The sequence below is a fragment of the Panthera tigris genome, chromosome B3 (assembly GCF_018350195.1).
Source record: "Panthera tigris isolate Pti1 chromosome B3, P.tigris_Pti1_mat1.1, whole genome shotgun sequence".
Lineage (NCBI taxonomy): Eukaryota > Metazoa > Chordata > Mammalia > Carnivora > Felidae > Panthera > Panthera tigris.
Window position 1 is genome coordinate 81,387,330 of NC_056665.1, and position 16,094 is coordinate 81,403,423.

Genomic DNA, 16,094 nt, shown 5'->3' on the forward strand with positions numbered 1-16,094 from the left:
AATGTGGTCCATGAGCTTTTTGTAGCTACTCTTAGAGGAAATAAATACAGAAATCAAGAACATTTAGAAATAATTTGACAGTGATGTTATGTCTCTTCAATCTAATAATTGGGGCTTGGATTTTTAAAAAAACCGCATTTATTGCATTTTGCAAAATTGAACGTGCAGATAATGAAATAAAAATTGATCCTTCGCTTTGATAGTTTGAGAAACTTTGGTCTGGTTAAATACTCTCAGTATTTGTATTAACTGTCCATTTCTACTTACCTATTGAAGTGTGTGAATATTTTAAATTTGTTTTTGGGCATAAAATTTTATAGATTTCGCAGGAGCGTGTTGAAACTTTATGAAAAATTTTATTTAATTCTAACATCTTGCTTAATTTGTATGAAATTCCATTTTAGGGAACAAGTTTTGGGGAATAATGTAATAGAAAGCAGGTTGTTTTGAAAGTTGTGAGGGAGTTGTTAAGGCAACTAGTTGCTTTAGTTATCAGCAAACGTACCTCCAGTCACAGAAGGCAGGAAAATTGAGGGAGGGGAAAGGACTAGTTGTTTCTTTAAACTTCTAGGAAGGAATAGAGACAAAACGCACATTTGGTAAGTAGGGGCTTAGTTTAAAGCTTGTGAAACATTAAATTTTGTATGTAATTATTTTAATTATTAGATTTCTCTTAAATTTTGAAGTCTGGTTGCATTTATAATGGTAAATCATAAGCAGTGTTTAATGGTGGTTTCAAACCTAAAATACATGTAACATTAATATCCATAGTGCTTTGTTACGAACATCTGTAGTATGTATATAATTTAATATGTAATTCCTGATTAAGTTTTGTCCTTTTTCTCTTCTTTCTAGGAAGATGATCATTATGATCTTGAAGACCTTTCTGCATAGAAATGAGGGAAGTACAAAGAACCAAATATAGTTCTGAACTTTCAGATCTGTATTTTGAGATGATTTTATTTTCAGAATGAGAAGTATATCTGGTTATCTTTATGAATGTAGAGACATGAGAAGAGAGTTATGATGGCAAAAAACAAAGAGCCTCGCCCCCCATCCTATACGATCAGTGTAGTTGGACTCTCTGGGACTGAAAAAGACAAAGGTAACTGTGGAGTTGGAAAGTCTTGTTTGTGCAATAGATTTGTACGCTCAAAAGCAGATGAATATTACCCAGAGCATACTTCTGTGCTTAGCACCATTGACTTTGGAGGACGAGTAGTAAACAATGATCACTTTTTGTACTGGGGTGACATAACACAAAATGGTGAAGATGGAGTAGAATGCAAAATTCATGTCATTGAACAAACAGAGTTCATTGATGACCAGACTTTCTTGCCTCATCGGAGTACGAATTTGCAACCATATATAAAACGTGCAGCTGCCTCTAAATTGCAGTCAGCAGAAAAACTAATGTACATTTGCACTGATCAGCTGGGCTTGGAACAAGACTTTGAACAGAAGCAAATGCCCGAAGGGAAGCTCAATGTAGATGGGTTTTTACTGTGCATTGATGTGAGTCAGGGATGCAATAGGAAGTTTGATGATCAACTTAAATTTGTGAATAATCTTTTTGTCCAACTATCAAAATCAAAAAAGCCTGTAATAATAGCAGCAACTAAATGTGATGAGTGCGTGGATCATTATCTTAGAGAAGTTCAGGCATTTGCTTCAAACAAAAAGAACCTTCTTGTAGTGGAAACATCAGCACGATTTAATGTCAACATCGAGACATGTTTCACTGCACTGGTACAAATGTTGGATAAAACTCGTGGCAAACCTAAAATTATTCCCTATCTGGATGCTTACAAAACACAGCGACAACTTGTTGTCACAGCAACAGATAAGTTTGAAAAACTTGTGCAGACTGTGAGAGATTATCATGCAACTTGGAAAACTGTTAGTAATAAATTAAAAAATCATCCTGATTATGAAGAATACATCAACTTAGAGGGAACAAGAAAGGCCAGAAATACATTCTCAAAACATATAGAACAACTTAAACAAGAACACATAAGAAAAAGGAGAGAAGAATATATAAATACTTTACCAAGAGCTTTTAATACTCTTTTGCCAAACTTAGAAGAGATTGAACATTTGAATTGGTCAGAAGCTTTGAAGTTATTGGAAAAGAGAGCAGACTTTCAGTTATGTTTTGTGGTGCTAGAAAAAACACCTTGGGATGAAACTGACCATATAGACAAAATTAATGATAGACGAATCCCATTTGACCTCCTGAGCACTTTAGAAGCTGAGAAAGTCTATCAGAACCATGTACAACATCTAATATCAGAGAAAAGAAGGGTAGAAATGAAGGAAAAATTCAAAAAGACTTTGGAAAAAATTCAGTTCATTTCACCTGGGCAGCCGTGGGAAGAAGTTATGTGCTTTGTTATGGAGGATGAAGCCTTCAAGTACATCACAGAGGCTGATAGCAAAGAGGTGTATGGTAGGCATCAGCGAGAAATAGTTGAAAAAGCCAAAGAAGAGTTTCAGGAAATGCTTTTTGAGCACTCTGAACTTTTTTATGATTTAGATCTTAATGCGACACCTAGTTCAGATAAAATGAGTGAAATTCATACAGTTTTGAGTGAAGAACCTAGATATAAAGCTTTACAGAAACTTGCACCTGATAGGGAATCTCTTCTACTTAAGCACATAGGGTTTGTTTATCACCCCACTAAAGAAACCTGTCTTAGTGGCCAAAATTGTACAGACATTAAAGTAGAGCAATTACTTGCCAGTAGTCTTTTGCAGTTGGATCATGGCCGCTTACGGTTGTATCATGATAGTACCAATATAGATAAAGTTAACCTTTTCATTTTAGGGAAGGATGGCCTTGCCCAAGAACTAACAAATGAGATAAGAACACAATCCACTGATGATGAGTATGCCTTAGATGGAAAAATTTATGAACTTGATCTTCGGCCAGTTGATGCCAAGTCGCCTTACTTCTTAAGTCAATTGTGGACTGCTGCCTTTAAACCACATGGGTGCTTCTGTGTATTTAATTCCATTGAGTCACTGAATTTTATTGGGGAATTTATTGGAAAAATAAGAACTGAAGCTTCTCAGATCAGAAAAGATAAATACATGGCAAATCTTCCATTTACATTAATTCTGGCTAATCAGAGAGATTCCATGAGTAAGAATCTACCAATTCTCAGGCACCAAGGGCAACAGTTGGCAAACAAGTTACAATGTCCTTTTGTAGATGTACCTCCTGGTACATATCCTCGTAAATTTAATGAAACCCAAATAAAGCAAGCTCTAAGAGGAGTATTAGAATCAGTTAAGCATAATTTAGATGTGGTGAGCCCAGTTCCCACCAGTAAGGATGTATCAGAAGCTGACTTGAGAATTGTCATGTGTGCCATGTGTGGTGATCCCTTTAGTGTGGATCTTATTCTTTCACCCTTCCTTGATTCTCATTCTTGTAGTGCTGCTCAAGCTGGACAGAATAATTCCCTAATGCTTGATAAAATCATTGGTGAAAAAAGGAGGCGAATACAGATCACAATATTATCATACCATTCTTCAATTGGGGTAAGGAAAGATGAACTAGTTCATGGGTATATATTAGTTTATTCTGCCAAACGGAAAGCGTCAATGGGAATGCTTCGAGCATTTCTATCAGAAGTTCAAGACACCATTCCTGTACAGCTGGTGGCAGTTACTGACAGCCAAGCAGATTTTTTTGAAAATGAGGCTATCAAGGAGTTAATGACTGAAGGAGAACACATTGCAACCGAGATCACTGCTAAGTTTACAGCACTGTATTCTTTATCTCAATATCATCGACAAACTGAGGTCTTTACACTGTTTTTCAGTGATGTTCTAGAGAAAAAAAATATGATAGAAAATTCCTATTTATCTGATAATACAAGGGAATCAACCCATCAAAGTGAGGATGTTTTTCTACCATCTCCCAGAGACTGTTTCCCCTATAACAACTACCCTGATTCAGATGATGATACAGAAGCACCACCTCCTTATAGTCCGATTGGGGATGATGTACAGTTGCTTCCAACACCTAGTGACCGTTCCAGATACAGATTAGATTTAGAAGGAAATGAATATCCTATTCATAGCACCCCAAACTGTCATGACCATGAACGCAACCATAAAGTGCCTCCACCTATTAAACCTAAACCAGTTGTACCTAAGACAAATGTGAAAAAACTGGATCCAAACCTCTTAAAAACAATTGAAGCTGGTATTGGTAAAAATCCAAGAAAACAGACTTCCCGGGTACCTTTGGCACATCCTGAAGATATGGATCCTTCAGATAACTATGCGGAACCCATTGACACAATTTTCAAACAGAAGGGCTATTCTGATGAGATATATGTTGTCCCAGATGATAGTCAGACTCGCATTATTAAAATTCGAAACTCATTTGTAAATAACACCCAAGGAGATGAAGAAAATGGATTTTCTGATAGAACCTCAAAAAGTCATGGGGAAAGGAGGCCTTCAAAATACAAATATAAATCTAAAACCCTGTTTAGTAAAGCCAAGTCGTACTATAGAAGAACACATTCAGATGCAAGTGATGATGAGGCTTTCACCACTTCTAAAACAAAAAGAAAAGGAAGACATCGTGGAAGTGAAGAAGATCCACTTCTTTCTCCTGTTGAAACTTGGAAAGGTGGTATTGATAATCCTGCAATCACTTCAGACCAGGAATTAGATGATAAGAAAATGAAGAAGAAAACCCACAAAGTAAAAGAAGATAAAAAGGTAAGTTTAACTTATAAAACTTTACTGAACAGTAATAATGTTTATGAAGATGTTTGTTTTGCCTTTTAAAATATGTATTTTTTAAGGTAACGAATATTATTGAGAACTTAGGCTGCATTAGGTCGTTCGGTAAATAATTAGCTCTTTTTAATGTTTTTAGTATTTTGTGAGGGTGAATTATTTTCATTACTTTTTAAATTGCATTTTTTACTTGTGTCTTTAGAAGTTTGAATTCTTCAGTGTAATTATTCTAGGTGAATATGCTTATTTTCCTTTTAGAAACGGAGATATAAAGTGATTTTGCTCTTTTTTTTGTTTTTACATATCCCACTTATCTTTTTGCCTTCTTGACCTAGCAGTTTTGCAAAATTAATTTGACCTACCAGTATCAAAGATACTAAAATATAATTAATAATTTGTAATATTGGAAATTATTCGCAATTTTGGAATTTACAGTTCCAGGAAGCTTCTTTGTGGATGGTGGTGTCCTGCCTAAAGACATGCAGAAAGGTTTCTGAAGTTTGAATTGTAACGTTCTGACCAAATAGCAATACCGTATCCATTTTCAGTAGATATTAATTTACCTGATGGTATTAAGCATTAAAAGCTTAAATATGTATGCTATTAAAGTTATAATTAATAATTTTAATTAGATCTTTATCACAGTGGTACCTTAGCACCTTTACTTCCAGTACTCTTTGACTCTTGAGTGTGCATAAACTTTCTTCACATTTTTTATGGTTTTAAGATAGTCTTTCAGCAGGCTTTCATTGTCCATGTTGATAATTTTTTCATCAGTTATGTATGTCCATCATCTTAGTACATATTTACTGCAGGTACTCACAACACATGCTACTAGCTAACGATCTTTCATACTCAGCTATTAATCACTAGTTTTTACTATACATTTTATCACCACCAAAAGACTTCAGTATTTTTTCTTATGTTATTAAAACTACTTAATGCATATTAACAAAAATAAAGCATTTACAGCCTTTCCATTTTAAATTGCTTTTGTGTATATGTGTGTTATTTTTCTATTTTTGATCATAAGTTTACTTAGTCGTTTTGGTAACTTTTTTTTTTTTTAATTTTTTTTTTTTAGTGTTTATTTTTAAGACAGAGACAGAGCGTGAACGGGGGAGGGTTAGAGAGAGAGGGAGACACAGAATCTGAAACAGGCCCTGGGGCTCTGAGCTGTAAGCACAGAGCCTGACACGGGGCTCGAACTCACAGACTGAGATCATGACCCGAGCTGAAGTCGGACGCTCAACCGACCGAGCCACCCAGGTGCCCCGGTAACTTTTTATTATAATTTCAACTTGGAGAATAGTTGCAGGAAGGATAAAAGCTTTTGTATATTCTTTACTGAGATTTACCCTCAGGAAGCATTTTGTTCTGCTTCCTTGATCTATTTGGTGTGTGTGTGTATTGAGGTTTATTGTTTTGAGCCCTTTGAGATTAAATTGGAGATGTTGGACTCTTTCTACCATTAAATACTTCATTTTGTGAGAACAAGAACATTCTCTTAAATAGTAACAGTACAGATACCAAAATGAGGAAATTTGATGATGGTGCAGTACTATTATTTAATATACAATCTATGAGCAAACACTTAGGTTTTCAACATCTATCTCAATAGTTTTCTTTATATTTCCCCATTATTCCTAATTTTTATTTAGTTGCAGTAGTAGTGTATATGTGCTTTTTTATTTTTTTCACTTAGTTGTATTTTTCCATATTGCTCCATAGTATTTCAGGTAATACCTTTACTTATTACATTGTTTTCCATTTAACAAATTGTTTTAAAACTGGGTGGCTAGGCTTCTAGGTTTTTAATTTTGCTATCATTTTTTATTGCAGGGGCCAATTTGCATGAAAGATTGTTCTTTTTCGATTATTTTCTTTTTTAAATGTTTTATTTTTGAGAGAGAGAGCATGCAAGTGAGCATGGGGAGGGGCAGAGAGAGAAGGAGACCTAGAATCTGAAGCAGGCTCCAGGTTCTGAGCTGTCAGCACAGAGCCTGATGTGGGGCCCAAGCCCACGAACTGTGAGATCATAACCTGAGCTGAAGTCAGACATTTAACCTACTGAGCCACCCAGGCACCCCTAGGTCATTTCTTTAGGGTAAAAATGTTCAACAATTGAATTCCAAAGACTTAAATGACTCGATATTTATTATTACTATAGTTATTTTAGTGTTAATTTCTTAACTATGAGCATTGTGAGGAAGGAATATACCAAAATTGTATTTATGTTCTGAAATTTTAGCACATTACCTGATTTCAGTTAGTTTAGTAATAATATTCCTTGAATTAAATGTTTCTCATACATGATTTGTCTTACATAGTCACTTAATTATACACATGGTCCTTGACTTAGGATGGTTCCAACTAAGATTTTTCAGCTTTATGATAGTGCAAAAGCAGTAGCACATTCAATAGAAACCATACTTAGAATTTTGAATTTTGGTCTTTTCCTGGGCTGGTGAGATGTAGTACGATATTCTTGTGATGCTGGGCAATGGTAGCAAGCTGCAGCTCCATTCAGCCGTGCAGTCATGAGGGGTAAACAACCATTCTTTGCCCACAAAATCATTCTGTTTTTCACTTTCAGTGCAGTATTCAGTACATTTCAGAATATTCATCACTTACTAATAGCATAGTCTTTGTGTTATGTGATTTTGCCCAACTGTAGACTAATGTGTTTTGAGAGCATTTGAGGTAGGATAGGCTAAGCTATGATGTTCGACGTGTGAAGTATATTAAGTGGTTTTTTGATTTAATGATATGTATTTTCAACTTACAATGGGTTGAGCAGGATATAACCCCATCCTAAGTTCAGGAAGTTCAGGAAGATAAGAATTTTACTGAATCTAATATCCAATGTTAATTGATATTATAATTAATATAGGATTTTATTGTTTCTTTTTTAAAGATACATAAAGTAATGGTGGTATTTACATTCACCACATCTTAAAATCACTAAATACAGTAATTTGTCTTTAATTTTTGTTATTATTCCACAGAGAAACATGGGCCTAGGTTCTCTTCTTCTTCACTTGCAATGGTTCATAAATTTGCTTCTACTCAGCCTTTTGTAATAATGTACCTCTTTTCATTTGGTGTCATTCTTGTCCTCACTTCTATTGAAGTGGTGCATTGGCTTTGGGTCGTATTTATAATCTGCTTTCAGTTGACTTAACTCACGGTAGTTTGCGCTATTTTAATCTTTAGAGCTATTTTAGAATTTCCTTGTACTTTCATATAACATTGCTTTAGTTTTTAGATTCATGTATTAGGATATTTGAACTCTAAGAAAATTGAAGAAATTCTATTTTAGAAGTTTTTAGGTCTGTAAATAATTTTTAATTTTTTAATTTATCACTTAAATGTTTAGTTTCTATACCTGTGATCTTAAAAAGATAAACATAGTTTACAGTGAAATTTTACAGAGACAGTGTTGGACCACAGCTATATTTTATGGATTTGTGTGTATATATGCACAGTATATGTCTTAGCTCACTCCAAAGCTAACTTTATATAAATTATCCATAATATTTTTTTTTTTTTCCAAGCAAGGCTGGAGCACTTTAGTGCAACTTAATTTTCCTAAAAATTATTTTCATTGTGTAAGCTGGACTTGAGTAATTGTCGTCTCATGTTTCAGTTCAGTAAGCATTAGCTAATAACCTGCTAAACACTTAAATTCTGTACAGAAAGTTGTTGAAGGATATAAAAAAAAGAACACACATCCCCTTAAAGAGTTTAAATGGTAGTTAGAGAGACCATACCTTGTGCTTGGGGCAGTGTTAAGAAAGTACTGCTAGAACAATTTAAGGAAGTGTAGTTAAGGGCACATGGTTTGTTGGAGCCAGACTTCTGGGATTTGAATCCAGGCTCTGTCATTTACTAGCTGTGTAAGTGTATAATCATTCTCCACTTCCAACTAGGAAAATGGAGATAAACATACTTCTTGGGACTACTATGAAAAATCAGTTCATATTTATTTATAGCAGTGCCTGACGCATTAGTAAATTTGTTAAATAAAGTATGTACACTATTTTTTGATAGTATCACTTAAATATAAATATTAAAGGAATACAGGCCGAGCTATTACCCTAGAGTTTATAGTTAATTTCACAAAGCTTCATGAAGAAAAAGGTACGTCACCAGTTTGGGGTATTTTGGTTGGCTTTAAAGAAGGAGAAAAGATTTTAGGTGGGGAAAATCATGTTTACAGAGGCATAAAATTGTTACTAAGTAAGGTGAGAGATGATAGGAAACTGCCCTTATTTTGGGGATATTGTGAAATAGCACTGCATTTATAAAAATCTGCTAAGTTGAAGAGCTAGTTTAAATCCAAAAGCAGTTAGTTAAGCAAGGCCTGAGGAGTAAGGAAAGTTGTGTTGGATTTCAGGTTGCAGGTAGGGAAGTGATTGGCCTCACATAGTCTAGGTGGGAAGCTGATGTATATACTCCGTTTATTTTTACTTATTTTTTTAAGTAATCTGTATACCCAAAGTGGAGCTCGAACTTAGAACCCCAGGATCAGGAGTCACATCATCTACCGACTGAGCTTCCTTACATATTCATTTTTTAAGTTAGAGAGCTACAGAAACCAAATGAGAAGTCAATAAAGCTAAAAGTTGACTCTTTAAGAAGACTAGAAAAGTAGACAAATGTCCTTCAAGATTAATCAGAAAAAAAGAGAAGGCATAATTAAATACTGACAATGAAAAAGGGAACATAATCACAGATAGATTAAAAAATAATAGAACATTGGGGCACCTGGGTAGCTCAGTTGATTAAGTGTCTGACTTCAGCTCAGGTCATCATCTCACAGTTCATGAGTTTGAGCCTTGCGTCACGCTCTGTGCGAACAGCTCAGAGCCTGGAACCTGCTTCAGATTCTGTGGCTCCTTCTCTCTGCCCCTTTACTGCTCATGCTCTGTTTCTCTGTCTCTTTCAAAAGTAAACATTAAAAAAAATACTTAAAAAATAGAATACTATCAACAGTTTTATGTCAGCATATTTGAAAGTTTAAACAAAATTAACACAAACTCAGAAAAATACAGACAAGAAAGCTTTGAATAATCCCATAACTATTTTTGTTGTTGTTGTTTTTAAGAGAAGGAGAGTGAACGCAATGGGAGGGGTGGGGGAGAGAATCTTAAGCAGGCACCACATCCAGTGCAAACATGATGTAGGGCTCAATCTCACGACTCTGAGATCATGACCTGAGCCAAAGTCAAGAGTCAGACACATAACCAACTGAGCCACCCAGGCACCCCAGTCCCATAAGTTGTAGAGTAATAGTTTTATCTTGCACAAAAATACCAGGCTCAGATCATTTTATAGGAGACTTTTCAAGGAATGGATGATTTCAGTGTTCTTCAAACTATTCCAGAAAACAGAAAGCAGGAAAATACGTTCTTTAATTCATTTTCTTGAAGTCATCTAGTCTTAATTTCAGAATCAGGCAAGGATGGTATAAGAAAGGAAAATTATAGTCCTATTTTGCTTAGGGGAGTGTACATGCAAAAATCCTAAATGAAATACAGGTCCGCAGGCCCTTGACTGCAGTTTTGAAATGCAACAACTTCTGAAAACCAAGTTTTTTGTTTTTGTTATTTTTTTTCAGACTTTGCGACACAATCTGATTTGACCTGCTCTTGGTTGCAGAATCTTATTTGAGCCTATTTTTAATCATTGCTTATCTTATTTAGAGTAAATATCCATACAGTTCACTGCAGAACCGACCCACACTTTAATGGGGTTACATAATTGACAGTTTTTGTACTGTACATTATGGCTAATGACTAAAAACTTCCAAATGCTAAAACATATTTTCCTCAAGGGTTTTAGATAAGGGATTTTGGACATATAATAGCAAAAAACATGCAGCAACAGTGTATGGAAGGCATGTTATTAAATTTAATAAATTTATAGAAAACTATATTATGAATAGATAAGAACCTTAACTTGGAAAAAAGGTTTCTACAAATAAACAATTGAAATCTGCAATAAATATCCTGCAACAAATGCCCTAAATGGGGAAATGGACTCTCTTTTCAACCAGGAACAAGATAATGTGCACACTGTCACCACTTTATTCAGTATTATGTGGAGGTGCTAGTCAAAGCAATAAAATAAAAAAAATTAAATGCATGAATATTAGAATGGAGGAAGCAAAATTGTCATTATTGGCTGATGTGATTGTCTATGTAAAAGCCATAAAGGATCTACAAATAAATTAATGGTAGTAGAGGAGTTAACAGAAATAGTTTGAGTAATATCAGTTACCAAAAGTCAATTGCTTCTCTATATATTGGCAATAAATAGTAAAAATAATTGGAGAAGATACTAGTTACAGAAGCATGGTAGATTATCCAGTGCCTGGGAGTAATTATAACATGTGCACACCACTATGTGGAAAGGTATTGAAAAACAGTGAAAAAGATCTAAATAAATGGGGAACTCTAGTGCTTTCCTATCCATGAATATAGCATATTATGAAGAAGTCATTGCTTTTCAGACTAATCTCTGGATTCAGTGTTTCATTCAGAGTGTCAGGGTTTTTCAGGTTACTTCACACAGTGTTTTTAACCCATGTATGGAAGAGTAAAGAGCCTAGAATAGGACACTTTTTTAAAAAAAAGTTTATTTATTTTTGAGAGATAGCAAGAGAGGGGCGGAAGGAGGGAGGGAGAGAGAGAGAGCGAGAAGCCCAAGCAGGTTCTGCTTTAAGCAGAATTGCGATATCATTACCTGAGCCGAAATGAAGAGTCAGATGCTTAACTGAGCCACCCAGGTGCTCCTAGAATAGGCCACTTAAGAAGAAAGGCAGAGGTGGAGTGGTGGTGATGGGTGTATGTGCTTATTTTATCAGATAATGTAAAAGTTTAGCATGTAAGACTGGTATTGGCACAGAGATAGGCATATTGACCAGTAGAATAGAAAAGTGCACCTCAAAACATCTAGTCTTCTGTCTTGGAACTGTTATTCCAGTATGGTAGCCAACGGGGCTATTGAAATGTGGCTTATCTGAATTGAGATGTGCTAGTATAGAGGGTGAGGAAAGGCCTCCCTGAGAAGTGTCATTTTAAGTCAGATATGATGGGTTAATAGGACTTAACTAGTGGAATGGTTGGATGGTTGGAAGACTATTTAATGCTGAATGAATAGAGTGTTCATGTTGTGAGAGGGAATGTGGTATGTTCTTTAAAGAGGTCACTGTAAGTGGTCATTAATCTAAGGAAGGTACTGGCATACTTTCCATAGAGTCAGGTAGTATTTTAGGCTTTGCAGGTAATGTAGCCTCTGTTATAACTGTTCAGATCTGCTGTTGAAGTATAAACACAGGCAGCAGGCTGAATTGCTGACCCTTAGTTCTGTGGGAAAGAGTAGTACAAGGAGAGACTCGCGGGTTGGGGCTAGACTTGGACCTATTTAGCATTGTTAGACATTTCTGTTACTTAGCTTTGGAGTGATACATTAGACAGTGGATGGATTTGAAATCACTTGATTTCCATGTGGTGAATGGGTTGAGCCATGGAAGACCAATTAGCATATTACAGTAGTCTAAATAAATCATGATGAAAGCTTTTGAGTAGTTGTAGTGGGAAGGGAGAATGATGGCAGTGGAGGGAATGAGATGGATTTAAGAGTACCTAAAATCTCTAAGATTTGATGGTGTATTGTTTGGGGAGAAAGAGTGAGAATGGTAAATGAGATAGGAAAGATACCTTCTTGGTTTCTGGCTTATGCAGCTTTAACAGTGTTGATGCTGTTTATGATGTAGAACATTAGAGATTTACCAGGTTTAGAGTTGGGGAGTGGAAATTATAACTTTAGTTTTAGAGTTCAAGTGGAGATGTTAATTTGGCAGTTAGATGTTCTCACAGGAGAGGTCTGAGTTGGAGATACATATTTAGGACACACTGAAGTAGAGATGGCAGATGAAATTAACCTTGGGGAGTACAGAGGAGTGCCTACCAGAGCCTTGAGTAACTGCCAGTGTTGAATGACTAGTCTTTTGTTCCATTACGGTGGATTAGTTTCTATATTCATTTTTAAATTAAATACTCTTATGAATTCTGAACCCAAGTTTATACATTTCTTTGTGTTTTTTTTCCCTCTAAGAGGAGAGGTCATTCTGTTTACCTTTGTTCTTTGATTCCAAGATGGGAGCTGTAGTCTTAAACCTTTTTTCAGATTCCTTAATACCTAAAAAGTTATGACTTTTGGGTATTAGTGGCATCTAAGGAAGATCTGTTTCTCTTAAAGTGGGCTTGTCATTCCTGCCAGTCAAAGAAGGCTTTATGTTTGATCGTCCTTTATTCTCTACTCCAAAATGAGTTTAGTGTTAGTTATGAAATCAAAACCTTTTAAGATATTTCTTGATTGCAGCCATCAGAATTACTTTGTTTATATCATACACATAAATATTTCTACATAGATGAAATCTCAAAAAACAATACATTATTTTGTTTTTCTAGTCCATTACAGTGAAATAAAGAGGTGCTGGTTGTGACCTACTGAATTGATTTCATAACTTACAGGTGTTTGAAAAAGTGCTTTAAGACCATGAACTGAATGAGAAATTTGAGTTGCATTGGTAAAATTGCCAGTTTTTAATACACTTATTCAATGAAATGAGGTATACCTGTGATCAAGCCAGTTTGGTTTTTCTTCAGTATCTATTTCTGTTACGCTAGCTTGACTCAGATCGGAAATAGTAAATTATTTGTTGAATTTTATGGTGCATTAGAGTGAGTTGGTATTTCAGCTTCTTTTAATACTGTTTTTCTGTCTTGTTTCCAGGTCCTGAGTCTTTTCATCCTCTTATTTATATTAGTGACTACCAATTCCTCTTTTATTCTCAGATGTTGCTTCTAGTCTATATTCTTCTCGATGTATTTTACTGCTTCTTTCTTACTAAACCTGATTCTGAGATAATGCCTTAGAAGATTCTGCTGCTTTAGCCCTTGTAATACGGTTTGAGGAAGGATACCAAAATAGGCATGTTACCTTTAAAAAAAATGAAAGGGGTAGATGCCTATGTATGTAATGAGTCACAAAATGTTAATTTAATATTAATAAATAGTGAATTGATACCTGCTATTAATACTTTAGATTCTTTTGAATGTAATGAATCTTAGGTTTAGTTTTTACTTCTGACTTGTAGAATCTGTCTTTGTTAAATAAAGTACTTTTAAATATACTGTTAATCAAACAGTGGTGGCCAGAATTTTTTTTTTTTATTTATAAATTGTTCATTCCAGATGTAAGAATGAGATATATATCTGCATTGAACTGTTTTGTCTGTATCAAAATGCATAAGTTACAGGGTAAGTTTGCCTTTCACTTCTAGTGTGTATCCCTTAACTTGTTGACAGTTAATTTGATGGACTATCAGTGTTCACATCTGGGAAAAACTGAAATTCTTTAAAGAATTTTAATCAAGGCTAAATAAAAATTGGATGCTAAAAAGCTTACTGTAGAAAGAACAATACTTTTAGATCAGATACAGATAGAGTAGGCTTAGACTTTGTTTAATGAGCAAGGTCATTTAACGGAGCCTTGAACTGCTTGGAAGTTTCAGGTTTTCTATTTTATATTTTGGGAGAGTACCTTAGTTTTCTTGTTGGCAGAGTACCCATTATATTGATTATTATCTTGCAGATATTCCTTAGGGGAGAGAGAGTGTGGGTCACTCTTGTAAAGGTGATATATTCAGAAGAAAGGGAAAGCTGCATTCCCAGACTCTCCTCAGTCAGCATCTTTTCTAGACTATGTATCTTGATTTGGGACTGTACCCATTTGTAGCCAGGGAACTCTGGCCAGGAGAATAGAGTTTATGGTACTAAATATAGGCCTGAGCCTTTATCCCTAGAACTTTGGGTGGAGTTGCCTTTCCCCCAAATTGGGTAATTTGTTAAGGGATGAAAACCATAATATCTGTTACAAGGAAGATTTATATCTTGTTTATAATAAATTTTTATGGCCTGATACAGTATGTTGACTGTTGTCAGTTGAAGTCAGTATGAGTATGTGGCTTTGTTTTTGTAGTGGTGAAAAAGAACCCTTTATGTGTGTGTGCTTTTTTTTTTTTTTTAAGTAATTACCATTTAGTTTTGACTTAAGGAAACTGTCAATTTATTCAATGAGCATCTTATTGAATGCCCACTATGCTTGAGCGCTGTTTGAGGTTAAGGGTACAGGAATGAATTGGTGTGTGGGCTCTGCTGTCAAGGAATTCAGTCTAGTAAAATTTGTTGTTGAAAATTAAACATTTTATACTTAATTGAGATTTAGCAGAACTTATGGTTCTTTAATATTTCCATTCTCATTTGGAAAGCATTTGGTGAGGTGTTCTTTAGTAACCATTTCAATTGCTTTCTTACTGGCTATTGGCTAAATTGGTCTATGCCTGATTATTTACATGAAGTTCCTAAAATTTCTCATAAAGTGGGTGACGTTTCTGGTGCCAGATACATCACTTTATGACATTACATAGGTGCGGATATATTATGTGAGTATTTCTGTTTGTGTTTTACAATTTGCTATTTATTTGTTCTGTGCTGTCCATTTGACCATGATTTTTAACTTTTCAAATTCATATTGAAAAATAAGTACATGGGTGAGGTTTTTTTTGTTTTTTTTTTAATGTTTATTTTTGAGAGACCGCATAAGTGAGGGAGGGGCAGAGAGACAGAGGGAGACACAAAATCTGAAGTAAGCTCCAGGGTCTGAGCTGTCCATACAGAGCCTGTTGCAGGGCTTGAACCCACAAATTGTGTGATCATAACCCGAGCTGAAGTTGGGATGCTTAACTGATTGAGCCATCCAGGGTCAGCCCCTATATGGGTCAGTTTTTAAAGTATATTTATTTTACTCATGTGTTCTAATAAGGCTTAATTTAAATACTTGTATCATTGGTGTGTTTTTTTTTTTTTTTTTTACTAACTTAGAAGCAAATGGAGCGGCACCTGGATTGCTCATTTGGTTAAGTGTCGAACTCTTGATTTTGGTTCAGGTCATGATCTCCCAGTTTGTGAGATTGAGTCCCCAAGCTCCGCGTCAGACTTTGTGCTGTCAGCGTGGATCTTGCTTGTGATTTTGTCTCTCTCTTTCCCTCTGTCCCTCACATATGCTTACTTTTTCTCTCAAAAAATAAATAAATAAATTTAAGAAAATTAAAACGTAAATTTCTCCAGTGTGGCATTCTTTTCAAACTTTTTTTCTTCGCTTTCATAACAGCATATTTTGAATGTTTAGCAAAAACTGGCATACCACAAATTCTGAAATTTTGTTTTTTAATTTTTTTTTAATGTTTATTTTTGAGA

The 16,094-nt window shown here is 35.0% G+C and overlaps 1 protein-coding gene across 4 annotated transcripts in view; it reads left to right on the plus strand.

Moving 5' to 3' along the window:
- The window catches only part of ARHGAP5 (Rho GTPase activating protein 5), a 77,899-nt gene that overhangs the window by 12,413 nt on the left and 49,392 nt on the right, over positions 1 to 16,094 (plus strand). For all 4 annotated transcript variants that reach the window (XM_042989532.1, XM_042989530.1, XM_042989534.1 and 1 more), the window contains exon 2: positions 856 to 4,743. In XM_042989532.1, the coding sequence (XP_042845466.1) occupies positions 1,024 to 4,743 (3,720 nt within the window). In that variant the 5' untranslated portion in view covers positions 856 to 1,023. The remainder of the gene's footprint in view (positions 1 to 855; positions 4,744 to 16,094) is intronic.